Source organism: Bacillus rossius (assembly GCF_032445375.1).
Source record: "Bacillus rossius redtenbacheri isolate Brsri chromosome 9 unlocalized genomic scaffold, Brsri_v3 Brsri_v3_scf9_2, whole genome shotgun sequence".
In the NCBI taxonomy this organism is placed as follows: Eukaryota; Metazoa; Arthropoda; class Insecta; order Phasmatodea; family Bacillidae; genus Bacillus; species Bacillus rossius.
Genome location: NW_026962013.1, coordinates 16,603,688 through 16,626,332, shown reverse-complemented (window position 1 = coordinate 16,626,332; position 22,645 = coordinate 16,603,688). Strand labels below are relative to the sequence as shown.

The 22,645-nt window shown below is 37.9% G+C and overlaps 1 protein-coding gene across 1 annotated transcript in view; it reads right to left on the bottom strand.

Annotated features, from left to right (window-relative positions):
• The window catches only part of LOC134542935 (uncharacterized), a 335,320-nt gene that overhangs the window by 119,617 nt on the left and 193,058 nt on the right, over positions 1 to 22,645 (bottom strand). The window contains exon 2 of the mRNA XM_063387545.1: positions 11,825 to 12,033. Coding sequence (XP_063243615.1) covers positions 11,825 to 12,033 — 209 coding nt within the window. The remainder of the gene's footprint in view (positions 1 to 11,824; positions 12,034 to 22,645) is intronic.

Genomic DNA, 22,645 nt, shown 5'->3' with positions numbered 1-22,645 from the left:
AATCGATGAACGCCGGCTGCACGCACGAAAAAGTGTCCCGTTACGCACATTGTCCCGTTACGCTGTGTCCCGTTACGCTCATTGTACGCTTGCGCCGCATCTATCTCTCTTCCGCTCGATTGGAACAACCATCGATTTGACTTTTTCGAGGCACATTAAACTTGAAACACTCCCATTCGTTTCCTAATTTTCCTATCATCGTCCTATCCTTAACAGAATAACACAGATTGGAAGAAGTTAAATAGCAAACATGTATAAAAGTTATAGTTAAAATAATCTGTTCGTTAAAGTAATAAACATATTTGAATTAATAAGTGCAAATAAAAGTAAATTTATCAATTAAACTGTAGATTTCATTTCACTCCTTCTTTGTATCCGTACAAAATAGTGATAATTCAATAAAAATGATTCAATTTTATTCATAAAAGTATGCAATCATTTCATCAATGTTTTGTTATGACGTTGTCAAGTTAAACTATCGACCGTAAACCGACTTTACAGACAACCAATTTTTTTTTCATCTATAATTCTTTATCCGCCCTAACTTGTACTGAAATAATGTGGTATACATTTTTGGATTTTCAGTTCGTATGTAGCCTTCGTCTTAAAATTATTTATACTTAGTATATGATTCTTAAAATATATAAAGTTTCGGATTTCCTAAAACCCTGTAAAACTCAGGTTTTAATTGTTCTGGGAAAACTTTTTTTTGCCGTGATAACGTCTTATAAATCGATGAACGCCAGCTGCACGCTCGAAAAATTGTCACGTTCTGCCTGAGCCGAGCGTGCAAGAACCGGCCAACCACCGTGCGAAAAAATGCTTCTTTAATATCAAACAGGTTAAGGCGGGCTTTTTAACTAATTGTTCGTGATTATATTTAAACAAATTATTTAAATTAAATTTGCGAAAACTATAAATAATATTTGATGATTAAAAAGTATGCAATTTTTCATCAATGTTTTCTTATGACGTTATCACGTAAAATTATCATCCGTAAACCGACTTTACAGACAAACCCCTTTTTAAATTTAATGAATGAGACGTAGAGTATAAATAGTTTGAAGACAAAGGCTATTGCAGTTAATCCAAAACTGTTATTAACACACGATTTAATTTTTTCAATTAATGCGAGGACTCATATAAAAATTTTCTTTTGAGTTCTTAAAGGACTTGTTTAGTGAGGAAAAAAAAATATTATAAACAAATAAGTGTGGTTATATGATGCATTTATTTAAAATAATGTGCAAGAACACGACATATTAGAGGCCAAATTATTTAGGATATTACCCCCATTAAAACTTATACAAGGAGAGTAGAGTTTCATTGAAGAAGGGGGGGGGGATGATGATGTTGAATGTGGAGTGGTTGTGGTTGTGGTTGTGGTTGGTAGAGAAGGAGCGAAGTTGGTTCCGGAGGCCTTATAGTATGCGCACCTTCTACGAGATCTCGAATATGATGTCAAGCGCTCCATCTGGCATGTGGCGCTGCAGATTTATTTATTTAACTGCGTTGAAAGCACAGCGAAGGCACATTTGGGCGGACGTGCGACGCGTGGAGGTTTATTAGGAAGTATTTTAAGAAAAAAAAAGTTTTATCTTGATTTTCCCGCTCTTCGTTATCCATAGCAATTTTCGCTTCTTCGCTGGAAATGCCTGGTATTCTGACTATTCAGTTTAGTTCCTCAAATTAATTACTGATATTATCGTTTTGTTTGTTTTTAAATTTAGGTATTCTTTTTACCAAAGCATGTTTGGATATTATTTTTTTTCCACCAATTCGTACACCACTTTTATCATTTTGGCTATTTTAAAGCAGCCAAAAGTCATGCCATAAACATCAAAATTAAACAAGGATAAAATAATTGATTTTGTCTCCTGAGTTGAGGTCACGTCTATTAATAAGCTGATTTTCCCGTTTTTCATTTCTGCATGCCTTGTCGCAGTAATTTTCAAGGTCCAAGAATCAATAAATGATCCTGATAAAACATGTCTACGGTCTAGATTTAGAAATACAAGTACAGTTCTTTTAAGATTTGATTTTAACCGCATTGTAAACTATGTTTTTGTAATAATTTCGCAAATAACGTTTTATTACACTGGTTAGTAAAATTATTAGTACTTACAATAAAATAAAAGTCTTAAAATATAAGAACAACTATCACTAAGCAAAATATAAATAAAAAAAAATGAAATAACATGTTTCAATATTTATTTGCGAATACTGTGGATACTGAACGCTGTCTGCTGACAAATTATTATACATGCAAACAAAAAAAAAATTAGCATCTAATACACGACTGTACACCTGATACTATTTCTTAGTTGAGATATTCTTTAAGCTGGCCATACTGAAATATGTCGCAGGCCTCTGACATAGTACAATTTTTTTACGGATGTTCCTCTATTCAAGCACTGCCTTTGGGTTTTGTAGCATATTTTCTCATTAGAAATTCGTGTTATTAGCTATTTGTAAAAATTTTAGGGAAATACTCGTAGCGAGAGATTTCTTTTTGACTAAGCATCGCTTCGCTGTCACCCATTAAAAGTTTTCCTTTTTTTTTGTTTTTTTGTTTTGCTATCCCATACGAAGGTAACGCATATGAAGTTGCTTCCATAGACTCATTTTAAAACCATGACTTCATAAATATCTCAATTAGAAATTATTTTTTTTTGAAATGGCATGTGAGATTGTTTAGAAACGCCAAGGGAATGGGGAAAATGGGGGGAGGCTCTAAGGATGATAATGGTTCGCGCATTACATGCTTCTTCGCCTCTACGCGCCGGGCTTGGGAACGCGCTTCTTCTACAGGACTTAAGACCCCTTTTATTCGCGCGGTTTGCTCGAACGCCGCGTTTTCGAGCTACATCGGTACAAATGATGAGACCGTTTCATTCGCGGCGGAGCGTATTTGAAAACGCTGCGTTTTGTAAACCGGAACGATGGTAGTTACGATGCGCAGCGTCTGAGCGTTTTCCGATGCCATTGTATTGTGTGGCAGGGATGCCAACATTGTCACTACCTCCGAGGTCACTGTCACAGTTTCATTCTGCTGTTTGTTGTTTCGGTGTGGATTTGTTCAGAGAAGTAAGTCGGTGCAAAACCTGGTAATTTGATGTTGAATGTTTTATTTACAAGATAATATCGAGGCCTTGTATTTAGAATACCGCCTCTGATTACTATTAAAACAGGTAATTTTGGTGTACCTGCGTTAAAAAAACAAACCACCCCAGCGGTCAACAGCATTCGCGCGTGCATACGAGCGAGTGAAAGGGGCGTAAGTGGCGTATTAAAAGTTTAAGGTGGAATATTAAACACAAGGGCTCTTTGCACGTACCTTTACTGCTAACAATAGCTATGTAGGCTACCAAATTTATCATACTTAAAAAGTCTGTGAATTCACCCAATTCAGCTTTTTTTTCCTTCTCTGTCCAAACAAAACAAGTTAAAACGAATCCATGACATGGAACAACCATAGGCAAGTAAAATGGCTCTTTAGGCGCTTTTTCGCAATCAGAAACCTTTAATAAATACTGAACGGTTTGTGAACGGCGTTTGACTACCCATCCCAGGTGACACCTATATAAACCTAAGATTCAACGACCCGGAGTCAGACGCCGGAATAATCTGCGTTTCCACACCTCCAGAATTTTTTTTTATGTGTAGCCTAACATCTTTAATCTCATTATACGGTATTAGGTTGGAGTAACTTAGTGAATGGAACTGAAGTCGCATGCCATCTGTGGCAAATGGCGCGAACCAAAGTTTACAAAGCCAAAGGGAAACATTTAAGTATTAACTGTTTAATGAATTTTAACAAGATAGGCAGTATTTTAATAAATTACTTGTCAAAAAATCAGGTCCAAAGACGGTGTTTAGTAATTTTTCAAGTATTTTTCGCTTTTATCGGAGCCGTTTCATGATATAGTTTCGAAATTTCAATCTGCTAATCAAATGATTCAACAGCCGACGTAGCTGTTCCGACAGCGAATACTAGCGCCGAGAGCGGAAACGCGTCGATAAATGTAGTTGCAAACACAATTTCCGTAAATTTATATAGCTCAGTATTATTTTAAAGAAATCTACGTTAGATTTCGTGTCCGAGTTTCGTATTATGAGTGTATTTTCAATGTGAGAACACATGCATTTTCTCGTTAGGGGTCGTCCATTAATCACGTGATGTTTTTTTAGCAAATTTTTAACCCCCCTCCCCCCTAGAGATATGTGGTGAGGTTTCAGACAAACACCCCCCCCCCCAATAAATAACGTGTATTTTTTGGTGCAAAATATTTTTAAAAATTTCGGAATATTATCTTTAAATATAGGTATAATCTAATTTAATTCTGGAAAATTAAGCACAGTGATAAAAATGTCCAGACACACATTTATGTTGCAGGTTTATTCTCACTGGCATAAAAATAATAAAGGAAAGGCTTATATGTGATTTACGCATGTATTCGGCGCCAAAATCACAGTCTTACTAGCGACTGGCAAGCCGAGCCGGGTGGTTCATGTTGCGGCGGGCGGGGATATTGTTGCCTGGCTACGGCGAGTCAAAATATACACGTGATATCTCTCTACACCCCCCTACCACCTTGTGATATTTCGTGATTTTTCCCGACCCCCCCCCCCCCCCCCCTTTTCGAGCCTCACGTGATTAATGGACGATCCCTTACCGAGGTTAGATGTTTACACATCACTGGCGCGTAGGTAGTGTAAGTATATATTGCGGTTGAATAACTTAGGTTAGGCTGGGTCTAATACAGTGATAAAATTCTCGAAAAAAAAAAAAAATCTGATCACGAGACGTGTGAGCGCACAATCTGGGATTACGTAGACGGCAGTGGATTCTTCGTCCGACCTCCGACCGCACACACAAACGCCGCGAGCTTCGGTAAAAATTTCACTGGCCCGAAAAAAAAATTTTTTCCCCGGAATTGTACTTTTTTAAAAAAATGGTTCCCATTTTTCGCACGTGCGATTCGTTGCACCCGAGGGAGGGGGAGGGGGCAGGATTATGGGGGTGGGAGCGGAGGTAGGGGGATGAAACAATCGCCGCATAATGGTTTTGGCGAACACGTGACACACCCTCCGGTTAAGGGAAGCGGGCGCTAAACGCGAGAGAGGCGCGAAGCTGCGTGCAAACTGCTGCAATTAGCCGGAAATATAATTTTTTTTATATAAACCCTCCCCCTCCCTTCTCATGTCTCTTCATCCCCCCACCCCCCTTCACCCACTTCGGCGGTGTGCGGGCGCGACTGGGGTACGCGCGTTCCAACGTAATTAGGCATCTAATTAACAGTTTCGATCGAAGCCTTGCGGTTGAAAAAAAAAAACACGGCTTACTGGCTGGGGAAAAAAAACTGAAGTCGAAACCAGCAAAAATCAACCGCTAGTCAATTTTGTTTGATATTAACGACACGACGAATAGATCGAAACTATGTTTATCTTCTTCAGTTCGCTTGGTAGACGAAACCTACAATTTCAAGAAATGGAACTGCCGATAATAGTCCTAGTAAAAAAAATTTATTAAGACCTATATTAATGATATATTTTCATTAATATACCATCGTGAGTCAGAGATAATGAAGTTTTAATAGGTAGGCCTACCTCTTTATTCTAGACAGTTTAGGCAAACGAGTATAAGTAAAAAAAATGTGTTTTTCAGGAGTGACTTTTTTTTATTACGCTGTTACCTGTTCTGTACGTTTTGTGCACAGTTTATTTTGAGACTACATTTATAAATACATATTTCCTAAGATCTATTTTTTTAAATTATGAAACAATTGTTTTTTTGATAATTTATATAGTAAAAATATTAAACTATAGTTATAATATTAATTTTTAGTTATGATATAATATATATTTTTATTTTATAGCCATTGATTATGATGTCGGCTAGAATATACTCCATGCTCTACACTTTAAAAAATAGATTAACTCCATGTATCGTTTACATATAAATTGTCTACTTTAGTGTATGGATAGACTAGGGTTAATATAAAATTAATAAAAATTAAGTTAAAGTATTTGTCTTTAACCAGTTATTGTCTTAGCCTATATATACACACTTTTTCTTTAACAGTCTAGAATTATACGACTACAGTGGAAACTATAAATAACACCTTTCGTAAAAATAACGTTTTACAACGTATGTTCTTGGCATTATTTTAAATCAGTATTCCCTATTGCATGAATCACTCTAATAACAATTTTAATGATGTGCGTTTTTTATTTATTCATTTATTTACAATCGAAGAACGTTTTGAAGGAATTTTTTCAAAAAAAAATTGTTTTCGGATATGAAAATAATTTAGTGTTGCGATACTAACCAATAAAAAAATAGTTGGAACACAATGTCCCCACACGATCGGTGGGCCTACTGGAGCAGTCTTGTTTCAAACAAAGCACACTTCCGCCATTAGTAACTCGGGGAAAACACCACCAGGATTTCTAACTGGTTAACTGCGACTTTGGCTCGCTTCCTTCCGCTTTATATCCCCCCCCTCCCTCCTTTCCGCAAAGAACCTTTCTGAACTCCCTATACCCACCGCGGAGTTTCTTTCTTTCTATATCGCCTCGTCTCGGAACTTGTAGGCGCAGCCGAGTCCACGCAAAGACCTAACTTCTGCGCGCGGAGTTCATGACCACCCACTTCCGAATCCTTTTCCGACCCCCCTTACCGGCCCAAATGCCTTCTCACTTTTGCACCATTATCGAGTGCCCTCTACCCCCTTGGCTCTTTCCTTCCCCTCCCCTCCCCTCCCACCGCACTGGCTTTCCCAGACTGGAGAGGTGGTCCATTAGAGCCTTAAGCAAATCAGAGATGAATCCGCACTTAGGCCCGGGGTTCAGCCCACGTTGGAGTGCTTCGGAGGAGTACAGTCTGTGTCACGTAACTAATTTCATATTTGATAGTTCTAAAAAAAAAAAAAAAAAGTAGTACAAAATTGTCTTCGTATCCTTCTGTTTCTCTGTCAGTGTTTTTGAGCAGCCTCAAGTGGAAATAAATATAATTTGTTGCTTTAAAATTTACGGTTGGGGAATGGGAGCCACGGTTACTGCACTGAAAACTGACGAATTTGGGACACGTTACATGCACAGACTATTCGTGATTTAATACAATTGTTTTTCGGACAGTGATGTTTTGCACTAATGTTGTGAAAAAAAAATTCAAGAATTGAAAATAATAAACAAAAATGAAACACACGCACACTGTTTTGGCATAGAAACCTACTATCTTCGTTGGTTCTGTCGTCATTGCGTTGTCCTTAATACCGTTTTTTATTTTTACATTGTTGTGTTCGTGTGTTTGCTGCGTTATCCTGGTTTGCTGTTTGTCTACGTTCAAACTGTCTTGAAGTTGCTAGCTCACTGTGTTCGTCTGTGCTGTTAATTTTTCATGACTGAATTCCTTCCACGGAATTCTTTTGCTGTCTGTTTGTTAAAGTTTGAATGTGTTAGTCTGTGCTGTCGTCGTTGTGTTGTTCATAATACCTATCTGTTAGAATCATCATTTGATGCATATGTTCTACATCAGCTGATTTATGCTGCTTCTCGGTGGTTTATGTTTATATTTTTATTTCTTATTTTGCAATCTTGATTTTTTTTCATGACAATCTGTGCAAAGCTGCAATGGCGTATGTCCAAAAAATTGTATTAAATCAAAATTCACCATCGCAAGAATAATTTAAAGAACAGAATGTACGTTGAATGCAGGAGAGAAATGTTCTGCAGAGGGGGCGTATTTACACCACGCGGATTCTTACTGCTTAGGGGTGTACCTGTGTTAGCGAGGCTCCGAGCGCGGTTATAGCCTCTAAGCGCAAGGCTATGGACTGGTGCGCAGACTTCTCGTCGTGCATAGGGCAATTATGAGTTTTAAGCGGTAACCATAACATTATATGGCAGGGAAATAAAGATAGTGTATTGCAAGTTCGTTGTGTGGTTTCAAGAATCTGTACCGGATGTTTCATGCCTGAAAAAATTTCGGAAAACAAGCGTTTGACAATTTTCACTCTTCTAAAAAAAAAAATTAAAAAAAGGGAAACACAACTATACTAGTCGTTATCAAAAATCAGCACAGACGAGACAGAAGCATCATGAGCCGCCATCTTGTGACAAACGCAGAGCCACAATCGATTGTAGCGACTTCATGTCGTTCAAGCCCGCCAATAGCAATGCACCTAACATTTATTCGATGACGTTGCCGCCTATTATCGCAGAATGAAAATATATATGAACCTAGATCCACGAAAGCGAAGATAATGTGTTCCCAGTATGTGAAGGCAAGGTTTAGGTGAATGATACCTGGTTCATTCTTGGGTTGTGATCATTATATCGTGGATCGAAAAGCAAATTGGCGCAACTGGCTATTAGGAAACGGGCTGGACTTTGCAACCTAAACTACTGGTGGCAAATAATGGAGATTTTGTCCAAGCGTCGTAATAATTTCAACAAGTCAAGGTACGTGGAACATTTCTAAATCATTCCAACGAATTGCTGGCCCACGGATTAAAATTAAACTCAACGCTGACTCTGCCGTTGTAAAATATCTCTTGAGTTATACAGTAAAAATTTTCTCTGGCACAATAATAAAACATTTTTATATCTTCTCGGGCCTGTCGCTAAATTTTACAACTATTTTTATGTGTATTTCAAGGCACTTTATATTCCTGCGAAAGCTGTTACTCTGCGTAGAAAGGAAAGGGATCAGTAAATCAAGCCCCTGTCAGAAGTGCCTACCAGCAAGTGAAGTCAGCGATATAAATCTGAATATAAAACTGCTGGAAGAAACTTAGGACGAGTGTTACGTATTGCGGTAATGGTTTTGTGTCGCGATTATCTATGTATCAATTGTGATATTAGTATCGTGTAGTTTAATATGCGCGAATCTTGTTTTATTACTTGCGAGTTACCGGTGTGGTTATTTATTTTGTATGTTGCTTATCATTTTCTTGTTTATTGTCTCTTACTTAGGTTAGCTTAGTTATATATGTTTATTGTGTTATAACTATACATTCAATTTTAGAAAATCTTTGTGGTTGAGATGTAGATAAGTCGGCGCGCCTTAACTTCACCACATTAAAATAAGTCGATGAATGAAAATAATAAAATAAAATTGTTACAAAGATTTTTATTACTTATCACGTCAAACTACTGCCCTTTGTACGGCTTTGCGATATCATCCTATTTTTTTTTTAACCAAATTATGTGAAGAAAGTCAATACAGTGAGTTACAGATCACTCAGAAATTGTCTTATAAGTCCATTAGTTAGTTAAAAATGGCAAAGTATGAAACGAGTGAGCCCTTTACAGATTTTTATCGTCTTTGGTTATTATTTTTAAAATTATCTATTTATATGTGTTATAATATTCTTCTTATTAGTATTAGATTGTGTTCATTGTGATATAAAATATTTCTTTGAAATCTACTACTCTGTGCAGAAAGGCAAAAAAAAAATTGTCACTAAGTGAATTATTAGGTAAGATTAGTGTGTGAAAGATTGATAATACAGAAAACGTATTTATTTTAAGAAATTTATTGTATAGAGGTATTTTCTATTTTCGTACTTACCCAGTTATACCCAGAAGGATACCTGAGATAAGTACATAATAGTTTGATTATCATTGGTATGTATTTATCATTTAATTTTTAATGGCTATAAATCATTGTAAGCCTGTGTCATAGTATTATTCGCAGTCCTGTTAAAAATTGTAATTTATTCAACATGCTTGTATAATTTATGATAGTATATTTATGATACTTTCCCAAAACTACTGAGCCATCACGTTCATATTTGGCTGCTAATGCTTCATACGACTAGTAACATGACACAGTACCACGGGATGGTTATTGTACGTTCAGGATTACGGAGGTTATCAGAAAAAATATACACAGCTTCTGTATAGAAAAAAACATAAGCGTTGGTATTAAAAAAAATGTAGGAGAGAGTTTTAGTTCGCCAGAGATGTGCAACATGTAACCTCGGTAAAAAGCAAATTCGTGTGTTCTTATGTTGCAAATGCACTTATGATACGAAACTCGGACACGAAATTTAAGATAGGATTCTATAAAATAACACTGAACGTCATAAATAAACGCAAAGTGTGTTTTCAACCACATTTCTTAACGCGAATTACACTCAGTTTCCGCACACGCCTCTAGGATTCGCTACTCGAATCATTAGATTTTCAGAGCGAAATTTAAAACTATATAATGAAACGACTCCGATAAAAGCAAAAAAAAAAAGACATCAAAAATACTTAAGTCCCGGCTTTGGATCTGATTTTCGACAAGGAATTTTATTAAAATACTGCCCATCTTGTTAAAATTCATTAAACAGTTAATACTATAAAGTGTTCGTTTTTGACTTTGGTTCTCGCCATCTGCCACTGATGGCAGCACCGTGGTTACACATTTCCGTTCCATACGACTCCGTTACATTCAGGAAATTACTCCTACCAAATGCCGTAAAACGAAAGATAAGATGTTACACATAAAAAAATAAAAATCATTACGTAAAAGTACCCGTGAAATTTGAATTGCAACCCGCAACACCGTAGTAATAAGAAAACCGACTGTAAACTCTGAGCGAACTCTCTCTCTCTCTCTCTCTCTCTCTCTCTCTCTCTCTCTCTATATATATATATATATATATATATATATATATATATATATATACACACACTGCCAGCGCGGCAATGCGACCTGCCGGCAAAGTCTCCATTGCTGCCGGATCGAATACCTTTTTACTGTATCAGCAGACAGGAAACAATACGAGCGTGCAAACCTGAGGCCTGGTTCGGAAACTACGCAAGAACGCAAAGACGCAAGCAAGCATCGCTCGACTTCCAACTATCTTGCGTTTTTGGCTCGCGTTTCCCGTCGGCCATATTTTAAGAGATGCATTGGCGTAGCTGTGTTCATAAAGTTGGGGGGGGGGGGGGGCAAATAATGATTTTGATGTCATGTAAACCCATTCCTCTCTCACTTCGACGGGGGGTCCGGGGGTCCTCCACCGGAAAATTTTGATTTTAAAAGTGCGAAATAGCGCTTTTTAAGCAGTTTTTTTGCATCTAACCAATGGATACATCGATGTTAAAATTATTATTGTTTCCTTAAGATAAAATTTGATGAGTGAAGAAATTACAAATAAAGTTGGGCCGAATAATGTTATAAAATAAAAATATCACGGTCTAGAAAGTTGGGGGGGACAGTCCTTTCCACCCAAAAAGTTCAGGGGGACACGTCCCCCCTGTCCCCCCCGGTTCCTACGCCCCTGAAGAGATGTGTCCCGAAAACTTTCCAAGACGCGGACTCTACGTGGATCCAGGATCCATCTTTGCGCGCGCTTTACGAACGCGCGTGTTGGGTCGTCGTGCGCGGCTGGCTGGAGCTTGGGGCTTTGAATATATATACTGTATAGAAGTCGCCAGCCCAGGTTAAAATTTCTAATACGGTTTTGAGGTAGTTGGTTAATTCACCGCCGCAATCGCCACCATCTCCAGGGCATCGACTTGTGGTGGTCCCTAGCGGACAAGTGTCGAACTCTTCAAACACCCCTTCCCCCTCCCGTTGAACGACCTTGAGCTGCAGTGAATGATAGGTGGGGGGTGCGGGGAAGAACAGCGGGCGACAGCGCTGCGCTCTAACGTGTAAATAACAACTAAGACGATACAGGGCGTTACGGCAGCGCACTGCAGCGGTGAAGTTCCCAAGCTGCTCATCATACGCTCCTGAAAAACGTAGAGTAAATCCTATCCACTCGCGACTTCTATACAGTATATATATATATTCAAAGCTTGGGGCTGTGTAACTCACGTCGACGTGCACCCCGGCGAAGGCGAACACCTTGGTGGGCGGCTGCTCGCTGGGCGAGTAGCGGTAGAACTCGTGCCGGCCGCGGTACCACTTGACCGAGTAGAGCGGCGCGCCCTCCAGGTCGTACTGGCACAGCAGCGCCACGTGCTGCCCTCTCTGAACCTGCGGCGGGACTATCACCAGGCTCACGTTCGTCAGGCACCGCCCGCCTGCAAAACAAAACAAAATTGGTTGTCTGTAAAGTCGGTTTACGGACGGTAGTTTAACGTGACAACGTCATAACAAAACATTGACAAAACGATTGCATACTGTTATGAATAGAATTGAATCATTTTTATCTTAATAATAAAATAATAAATACTTGAAATTATACTAGTAATCAGATTTTTTAAATGCAAGAATAATCAACCTTTATTGCCGAAATTATTGTTGTAATAAGCAATGAAAACCACATTAACTTTTCACTTCACTTTATAAACAGTCGAGTGGAAGAGAGATAGATGCGGCGCAAGCGTACAAAGGAGCGTAACGGGACACAGCGTAACGAAACAATGTGCGTAACGGGATACTTTTTCGTGCGTGCAGCCGGCGTTCATCGATTTATTAGACGTTGTCACGTTAAAAAAAACACAAGGCGACATCAAGACGTGCCTGCGCTAGCGATTAACCCCTCTCCCCACCACTGTAATTCCTTTGGAAACCAGTTGCCAATAATTAGTTTGTAAGGCTACAATAAAAATATTGTAAAATTGTAAAACACATTCCTATGTTTGTTTTTTCTTACGGTAATCGGCCCATAATTTTATGAATTGACTGATATTTCATTCAAGCAGATTTTTTTCTGAAACATGGGATAGATAATACTTAGAATATTCAATAATTGGGTTTTGTTATTTTTATTGTGCTTATTAATGTGCGTAGTTGATTGCGTAGTTGATACTGGAAAGCTTTCAGGAAACGGTTTACAAATAACTTTAACTGTTGGAGGTATTGGAACAACACAAGGCACAAATGTGCGTGTAAAAATCCAACCCCACTATTTTGTAGTGATACAGATGTTTTCAATAAAATGTAAAAAAAATTACAAATATCCGTAAAGTTTAGGTGTTCCATTTACAAAACAAAATACAGTGCATTGCCCTATTTGGCCGGGCCATTCTAGACGTTTTCTTCCGCACAGGGTGGCTATGATTGGTGTTTTGGCAGTAGACATGTTCATACCTGAAATAATCTCAGCCATACACGGAAAACACACAAAGCTATAAAGTTTTAACATACAGCTGGTCTGGAAATGTTTTCGTGAAAAATACATGGCCCTATTTACAATGTATACATAAAAGCTAAGAAAATCACAGGTACCTCTTACGCGGAATAGTACAAAAAAAAAAAAAGGAACACCAGCAGAAAACAAACACAATGAGAAGAGGCTTCACATGATGTGCCGGTATAGAATCCAATGGCCCTTCCCTTATTGGCTGACACCTAAGCCAACAGGAAGAGGCCTCTCATGATTGACCGCTTGAAGGATACACCTGGCAGTTTATATATAAAGACAGGAAAAATTCGCGGATTCATTTAGTTATATGTAGAGACCTGTAAAATTCGCGATTTCAAATCCCTAAAGGATAGACTCCATGATCCTCTATGCACTCATGCAAATTACATCTGCTGATCGGTTACCGACTCGTAACACCTGTTGACTGGAATCGATAATTCTTCTGTTAAAGATTTTTCATTGGCCCAGAGTCCTTCAAATAAACTGTGGCCCAATCACTGATGCAAAATAATGACAAAAGTATTTGGACTCTATCCTATCGCGAAATGAATCCGCGAATTTTACAGGTCTCTAGTTATATGCTTAAATTCAAATGATTACACCTTTGTGCTGCTTCTGCTATTGGTTCGCTGTTAATCTGGAGGACTCTTGAGTCAATTAAACAACCTCAATCATAGAAGTACCAAGTCACAAGTTAACCAGTTGAGATGCCTTACACGTCTGCAGTCAAATGGACAGGCGAAGTTTACCTACGTATGCAGAGTATCGTGGAGTCTTTCCTGAAAGTCATTGAACCCGCGAATTTTTTGCAGTCCCTATTTTTATAGAGCTCATAGTGGATTTCTCAGCCCTGAAGATGCCTGCTGAAATGGAGAGCGAAACGAGGGCGTTTTCTACCAATTCGATATGGCTCAACCTCGTACGCTGAGATAGACTGTGTAGCTATAGTTTGGGGCACGTAACTTGACTCGTAACTTGAACCAAAGGTCCGCGCATCCTTAAGCAATTATTGTCATGGCAACAGTGTTAGCAAACAACTTTTGGTGATTGTTAGTGTTAGTAGAGAAACATAATGTTTTACTTCGGAAGTGACTTTTGAAAATTGTCAAATTTCGAACAAAAACACGATTTCGAGAGGAGGGGAGGGGAGGGGGAAGCATACAGACAGATTATAAACGGATTGTAACACAACTGTCAACGCCATATTGAAAGAGAAAAAAAAAAACAATTTTCTCATTTTCTTCCATAAGAAAGCATTGGGTTGTAGATATAACGACCTCCATATTGGGAAAACACAGTCTGGTTCTTGCTTGAGGACGGTCCGATATTTGTTTTTGTTTTTTATTTGTCTCCCGCTAACACACGCTCCATCTGGAATCTTCCAATATCTCTGGTAGCGAACTGCAGCTAAATAAATAAATATAAAGGTAGCTGTATATTTTTTATAGCGATACAAGCGTATGTATGTGCAAGAGTGCTATAACTGTTTAGTGAATTTTTACAAGATGGGGAGTATTTATTTAAACTCCTTGTCGAGAATTAGGTTTCATAATTTGGGTTTGGTATTTTTTCCCAAGTATTTTTTTCTTTTATCGGAGCCATTTTATAATATAGTTTCAAATTTCCCAAATCGAATGATTCGATAGTCGACGTAGCTGCTCCGGCAGCAAATTTTAGCGGCAGGTGTGGAAACTACGGGTAACAACACGTCCAGAAATGTAGTTTAAAACACATTTTTTGTATACTTATTGCGCTCATAATTATTTTAAAGAATTCTGCGTTAAACATCGTGTCCGAGGACCGAGTTTCGTATTACAAGTGTATTTGCAAAATGAGAACGCATTAATTTGCCCGTTACCGAGGTTAAATGTTACACATCACTGGCAAGTACTGAAAGGCTTTTTTTTTTTTTTTTTTTTTGTGATCCTATCATCGGCCCTTTCACTCATAGCTCTATAAAAAAAAGCCTCGGAACTCATTGAATAAAGAGGTAAAAATATAGTAAATTTTTTAAAGGGAACTCTTGACAGTAGCTTCCGTTTTAGACGTCAGTTAACAATGGCCATAAAAAGTCAGATTTTAGGGCCCATTTGGTTGGCGGTTCTGATTTGGTAGTAAAAATAAAAGTTAGGAGGAGAATAGAAGGGAGTATTTGCGCGTGAGGAGTGAGGGGAGAGGTGGATGGACTGTGAGGACTGATCTGAAACAGGAGCAATATTTATTGTGTACCTATCTATTTCACGTAAATATCTTTGCTTCTACGTAAATGCCTTGAAAATGTTTTAGGAAAGAGGGCCTTCAAACAAGGAAGATGGAAACGCAATCTGCTTTGATTTTCTTGCGTATTACTTAGATTGTAAATGGCTACTTTGAAACAGATAAAACTGAGTTTTCCGTACTCTTTATTTTTTAAGTTCTTGCGCGGTTTACAAACCCAGATTTTTAAAAAAAAGTTTTTCCGCGAATGAAAAGACAATGCGAAATCAAAACTTCTGAATTCAACGAAAGCATGGAAATTTACGTGTGCACGTATCCAAGTGGCCACGGCTCTATCCACGGAACCGTGAACATTTGTAAACCAGAATAATATTTGTGCTTTTTTTTTTTTAATTCTTCACAGCCGATAGGGTAAGTCGAAGCGATGACTCATCGGAAGAGAGTAACGAAAAACGAAAAAGTCAACACTCAGAAGTAGGGTTCTTCATGACACTAAAGGATGAGGAGGTTTGGAAACCAAAAATAAACTTCAAAGCATTTTTTTTTGTAAATGGAACATAAATATTAATGTAAAATTAAAGATGTTTGTCAATTTGTACATTTACATGTAAACAACTGTATAACTTCAAAATAGTGTTCCCAGTAATACTGGGTTCGGATTCTTACCCGGGCATTTATGCTTTGCGTAGCCCCAGTAACCTCCAACAGTTTAAAGTTATTTGTAAACAATCCTCTGAATAACTTTCCAGTATTACTTACGCATATTAATAAGCAAGGTAAAATAAAATAAAATAGCTGGATATTTGTTTATTTTGTTCATGGTTTAAAAAAAAGCTTTAATAAAACACCAATTAAAATATAAAATTATGTGCTAATTTTCGTAAGAAATACTCAGAGTTATCTCGAAAAAACATATTTCATATGTGCAAAAATATTCATAGTCATGTGGTGTACAAATTTACAATATATTTCGTGTAGTATTACTAACTATGTCTTGGCACCTGGTTTCTAAAGGCATCTTCTGTAAAAGTAAAGTTGGACAACTTCAAATATTTTTTTGCATAATTTTCGTTGAAGTTTTTGTGCAATATTGTGAGCCTTCATTGGTTAATTTATGTATTAAGTGTTATTGTTAAAGTGGACTATTGAAGTCTGAAGTTTCACTTCAAACGCACTTTGCCGCCACGCACACATTTTCGTTGTGTGCGGGGAAAGTCTTCTGACTGAGAGAACAGACACACTTGTCACAAGCATGTCACTCGCACTCACAGCAGACATTTCGCTCTACATTTTCCCTTCCGTCCCTTGCTTTCTTCCACCACACACTCAACGGTCCAACAAACTCAGATTAAAATGCGCAAATATTTTTTAAAATTTGGTTTTCGCATATTTTGCTGTTCTTATAAAAAAATTCTAAACAAAATGTAAATGTAAAATATTTATCGCGCAGTTATGGATCTAGACTTAAAGGCGACGGGATCTACTGGATTGTTCACAGAAAAATAATTTTACGTACTTTTACAAAAGATTCCTTTGTGAAGCAGTTGCCAAGAAATAGTTTGTAATACTTTAATAAAGATATTGTACATTTGTACAACAAATAGCTATGGTTATTTTTGAATATATGAAATACTTTTTTTTAAATATAATACTGAGTACGACAATGACGCATATGTTTCATTCAAGCGTTATTTTTTTAACCATGGAAAAGATAATCGAAATACACAAAAATTTAACTTTATTTTTTTGTATCATGCTAATTATGTGCGCAAGCTAATACTGGAAAGATATTCAGGGAACGGTTTACCAATACCTTTAACTATAAGAGTAACTGGGACACAACACAAAGCATGAATGCCCCGGTAAGAATCCGAAACTAATATTACTGCGAACACTATTTCGTAGAGGTACCGACGTTTTTTTTTGTAACTGAACAAATGTACAGGTATCTGTAATTTTACGTGAATGTTTCTGTGCCGTTTACAATTAAAAAAAAAAGTGCGGTTTGCAGTAAGGTAGGCGTTGTGGCTGGATGGTGGAGGGGGTGCAGGGAAGACGACGGTAGCCTCTCGAGGAAGGGAGTCGCTCTGACGTCATCGGGAGCCCTCTCGACAGTGCAGCCACTTCGCCGAACACTGCTGACGACGGGTCTTCCATACTCGCGTCCCAGCAACGTCGCAGTGGTGGAAGCCGCGGCTTCGCCAAGGGGTTAAGTCCAGGGTTATAAACTACGCAAAGAACGCAACGACGCAACAACGCAACACGCAGCCAATGCAACAGAATAACGGTCGTTTATAAAGCACACAAGCTGCAAGAGTTTACCAACCCTAAAACGTGAATTTGTAAAAACAAAACAAGTTGACAACAAGTTTTCTTCTGCAGGTTTCTTTTGTTAGTTCAAGTTCTCCACGACTTATGAAATTGAAAATAATATGATTCAAAACTGTAACTTTCTCTCCCCCGTGCGAAAGTTTAAGTAGTTTAAATGTCATTCATACAGTAAAAACGAATTCGTAGCCTTCCGTCTGCATCTTAAAAATTTTTTTTTTTTTTCGGAACATTCTACTTCACGTATGAAAAGTGGAAACGCAAGCCGAAACGCAGGAAGTTTAAAGTTGGGTGATGCTTGCATTGCATATTTTAGTGCTGCTTAGTTTATGAGCGAGAGTTTAAAAACGTCGTTATTGAACTTTATGCGTCTTGCGTTTCTTGCATTATTGCGTTTGCGTAATTTATAAAGCAGGCCTAAAAATGCCGGGATGATTCTGCGATGATTTAGCGTTTTCTTCCCACACAGAAAATATTTTTTTGTGCTGAAAATTTGTACAATACATGGCTCTGGTTATTTTTACATATATGAAATACGTTTTTTAGAAATAAAACTGAGTATTTCTTACGAAAATTGGCGCATTATTTTATATTTTAATTAATAATTTATTCAAGCACAATACTTTTAAACATGGGAAAGATTATTGAATATTTAATAGTTAGAATTTTATTTGCGCAGTTATTACTGGGAAGCTATCTAGGGAACGGTTTAAAAATAACTTTAACTGTCGATGGTACTGGATCTACACAAAGTATCAATGTCCGGGTAAGAATACGAACCAAGTATTACTGCGAACACTATTTTATAGTTATACAGTTGTTTACATGTACAAACTAACAAATATCTGTAATTTTACGTGAATATTTCTGTTCCATTTACAAAAATGCAATGCAATCTACGGTCTGGACGTGGAAGGAAAAAAAAAATTCCAGTTTTGAATCTGGGAACTAAATGTTCAGTTACGATTGAGTTATTTGTGGCTTTCTCAGTGAATTGGCAGTTGGCAGACTGTAATCTATCACCACAGCCTTGGCACTGAGAATTTCTTTGTTTTGTTTTAATGTAATTTGTATTTTGGTATGTGCGTTTTTTTCTATTTATTTTCATACAGCATCAGCCTATTTAGGACGTTTTGGTTAGTTCAGCTGGCAATAAAATATCATTAAATAAATAATAAATATAAAACTTAAAACAAAACACTTCTCATGAGATGTAGCTATAACAAGAGCTCTCGGCTACAACAATTCACATTCACTGAAAAATGAAAAAAAAAAAACCTTTTTAAAAAATCTGAACCGGCACTGATTCGGTAAATATGCAAACCACGTTTATTAATTTTTACTACTGCGTCATAAAAAAAGTCAAACGTAAAATTATTTGGAGTAATTTCGAATTTTTTTTTCACATCCGCTTTTCGGAGTTGTAGTATTGGCCGTTATATATAATTTTTTTTTTTGCGGGTAAGAGATAAAATATATACATCGGAGGTTAAAATGTTACCACTTGAACAGCAGCTGTTTCCCGGAAGTACTAAAATCGTTGGGGAAAGTGGTGCCGCATTTTACCGCGGTCCGCGTAACACCGTTCCGAATGTTAACCGACAGGGGTGGAACAGTAAAAAATAAAACGCAAATAACTTCAGCCGGGTCAAGGGGGTGAGCGAGATTTTGAAAAGGCAAATGATTGGAAAAGGGGGAGTGGGAGAATGGGTGGCGGTCGGTAGTTACACGTACATAAACTCTCCAGCCACGAAGCGCGAACAAATTTCCATGCGCAAAAAAAAAAAAAAAATAGATACGTCGACCCCGGCCAATTATAAATTGGAGACGAAATACACAGCCTCCGCCAATCTCGTGGGTGCAACCAACCAAGTTGTGACCCAGTAATAGATAGGGATAGGAAAAATTTTGCTGGGGGTTATGACCTTTAGGGTAGACTACAATGTCCTCTGTATAGTCGGGAAAATAGCGCCAGTTCGTTGGTTAGTGACTTGTTAGCAGTCTCAATTGGGTTGTCTGTGATTGAATACTTATTTCTTTGAGGATTTCTCATTAGTCCAGAGCCTAACGTAAATACGTTTACTGGTATTGAACTTAAGCCTATCGCGAATTGAATCAGCAAATTTGTTTCGGTCTCTAGTAATAGAGACCTGGAAAATATTTGTTATAATTTGGCAACAAGTCTAGAATACAAAAGTTTTTACACTTGAACGTCCCTGGTCATTTGATCACAGGTTATTTGGGATGCCCTGAAGGATTAGAAGCCAATGAAAAAAAAAACCACCCAGGAAAACCTTATTTAAATCATTCATGCAATTTTGATTTAAAACAATTTCTTGGACATACGCCATTGCAGTTTTACACTGTTTGTGTTCGATATCAGTCTGTTTGTGCCTGATGACGGTAACAGATGCCAGTTCCCGAAACGTCGCAACATTTTTGTCACAGAAAACATACTGTGTTCGTGGTGTTTTCGTCGTTGTGTTACCCATAATATCTGTTTATCTTCATCGTTGTGTTCGTATATTTGCTGCAATTGTCCATGTTTTGTTGTCTGTCAGCAATCACTGTTATTGTTGATTCTTGCCTCGTCGTTGTTAGCCCATCGTCTGTGATGTTATTAATGTTTCATGACTAAATTCCTTCCAACGAATTATTGTGCTGTCGGATATTTAGGTAAGTTTGAATGTGTTCGTCTGTGGGTCGTTGTTGGGTTGTCCATACCTGTTAGGTTCATCGTTGGGTTTATCAGGTTGACATCAGCTGATTTAGGTTTGTTCTCAGTGGGATTATGTTTTTCATTTTTATTTATTATTTTGCATTTATTAATTTTTTTTTTTTACAATGGACAAACAGTGGAAAACTGCAATGGCGTATGTCCAAGAAATTGTATTGAACCCCAGCAAAACATATGATCGCATCATGCGCGACCCGAAGAGGTCAAATGCGGCAGCAGCCAATGAACTCATCACGTCTATCTGATTACGCACACGTTCATGGATTCCATTATGGCACCAGAAATAACGTGAATTTCAAAGAGTCGCTACGAAGCAGTAATCACTAAGAGCCCTGCAAAATTCACATTTTTTTTTCTGACACCGCGGTAGACTTTTATTTTCCTGCATATAATCATGACGTAATGTTTTGATGGGCCGTGCTTGATTGCATCCTCTTTTATGACATGCTTACGACTAAGCCATACTCGGGAAAAATTCGCGGATTCATATCGCGTTATTCTGTGATTGGATCACAGTTTATCTGAATGACTTTGAGCCGTAAAAAAATATCTTCACCCAAAGAAGTATCAAATCTCAAGCATCACGATTAACAGGTCTCAAAATTCAGTAGCCAATAAGCAGGTGGAATTTGCCCGAGTATGTAGGGGATTGTGGATTCTATCCTAGTGGTAACTGAAACCTCGAATTTTTTTTTTCAGGCACTAGACATTACAATTTGTGCAAGATTGTTCAGGCTTTTGGTGTCAAATAACCCACGAACTCAATAACATGTGTCATTAAAATAAACAGCTGTTTACACTATAGTCTGCTGCCAACATGACGCGAATCATGCAAGTTTCTAGTACATAATATATTGTAAGTGGTTTAGCACTTCTATTACCGCAACTACTGTCTACGTTTCTCTGACTATCGTTCTAAATGTCTGTCCCTCTTTCTAAGTTGTCTCTGTATCTGGAATTAATGCCTATATCTTTCTGTTTTCGTCTCTTCCCATATTTATAGCTACAACTCGCTGGTTTGCAGTTAACGCCATTCCGCATTTGGCACAGAGTAATACATCGGATTTCACTATGCGGAACAGAATTTTGAAGCTTTCGATTTAATATAGAAGCGTATGATTTAAAAATAAATATATTGATATTTTGTACCTGCTGGCTATATTAAATAAATATATATATAAATTCCCAGACTTAAAACAATAAATATAATTGGCTTCAAAATTAATTTGTTCTGGAAAAAAAAGTTGTGCAGATACAAAGTTTTAAGTGGTGCAAACAAACTAAGATTTGTATAGCGGAGGAGAGGATGTGAGTTCATAGATTAAGTGGCGTGCGTGCCTACCCGATCACACTTTCGGTGTGCAGAGCATCGAGAAAAAAACCACGCGATTTATAAAATTGCTCAAGATATCCAGTGGTGTTTGTTTACGAAAAGCATTTAAGAATACGTGGAGGGTTGTTAAGTAGTTGTGTTTCCGTTTAACGTTTTAAAACTGTAATTTTTAGAAAAGTTTAAATGGCTAAAACTCGTGTTTTTAAAATAAACTTTTAGGCATGAAATATACAGTATAAATTATTGGAAGCACTCAAGAGACTTCCATTACACATTTTTCTTCATTTATCTGCCGTTTAATACTATGTTTACCACTCAGATTTCATTGTTGCTAAATGCACGACGAGAAGACTATGTGCCAGTCCACAACCGTGCGCTTAGAGGCGACACAACACTAGAAGAACCAGCGATCCTTGCACTTAACATCCAGCCTCGCTAACACAAATACACCCATGACTAAGTGAATCCGCTCTATATCTATTCACCATTATCAAATTTTCAAACTCTCAATTTTTTTTGTTTGTTTCTCAGTTTAACTTAAGTATTTCCCGTGCCGTTTGACGGTTTGATGCCCGCACAGGAAGGCAGACTTCCTCGTTGGAAAGGAAAAAGGGAGGGGGAGGACGTATAGCCTCTGGTAGCGTTCGCACAACCGTATCAGTCCCTCGAGTCGACGAGAAATGAAGTTGGATTGTTTGTTCTCTTCGTCTCGTTCGCTATCTCGCTTACGTACTTATCCCTGCCTTGCGGAGGTCTCTATCGCCGTTGGCGGCGGGTAAATGAAACGTCGCCCCAAGACGCGCCTTAACAGCCTTCTCTCTTCCTCCTTCGAGAATGTGAAATCCCCTTCCCCCTTCCCCTTCCCGGGTCCACCTTAACGCTCCCCCGTTTGCCCATTTGAACCAACCCCCTTTCCACCCTCTAACTCGA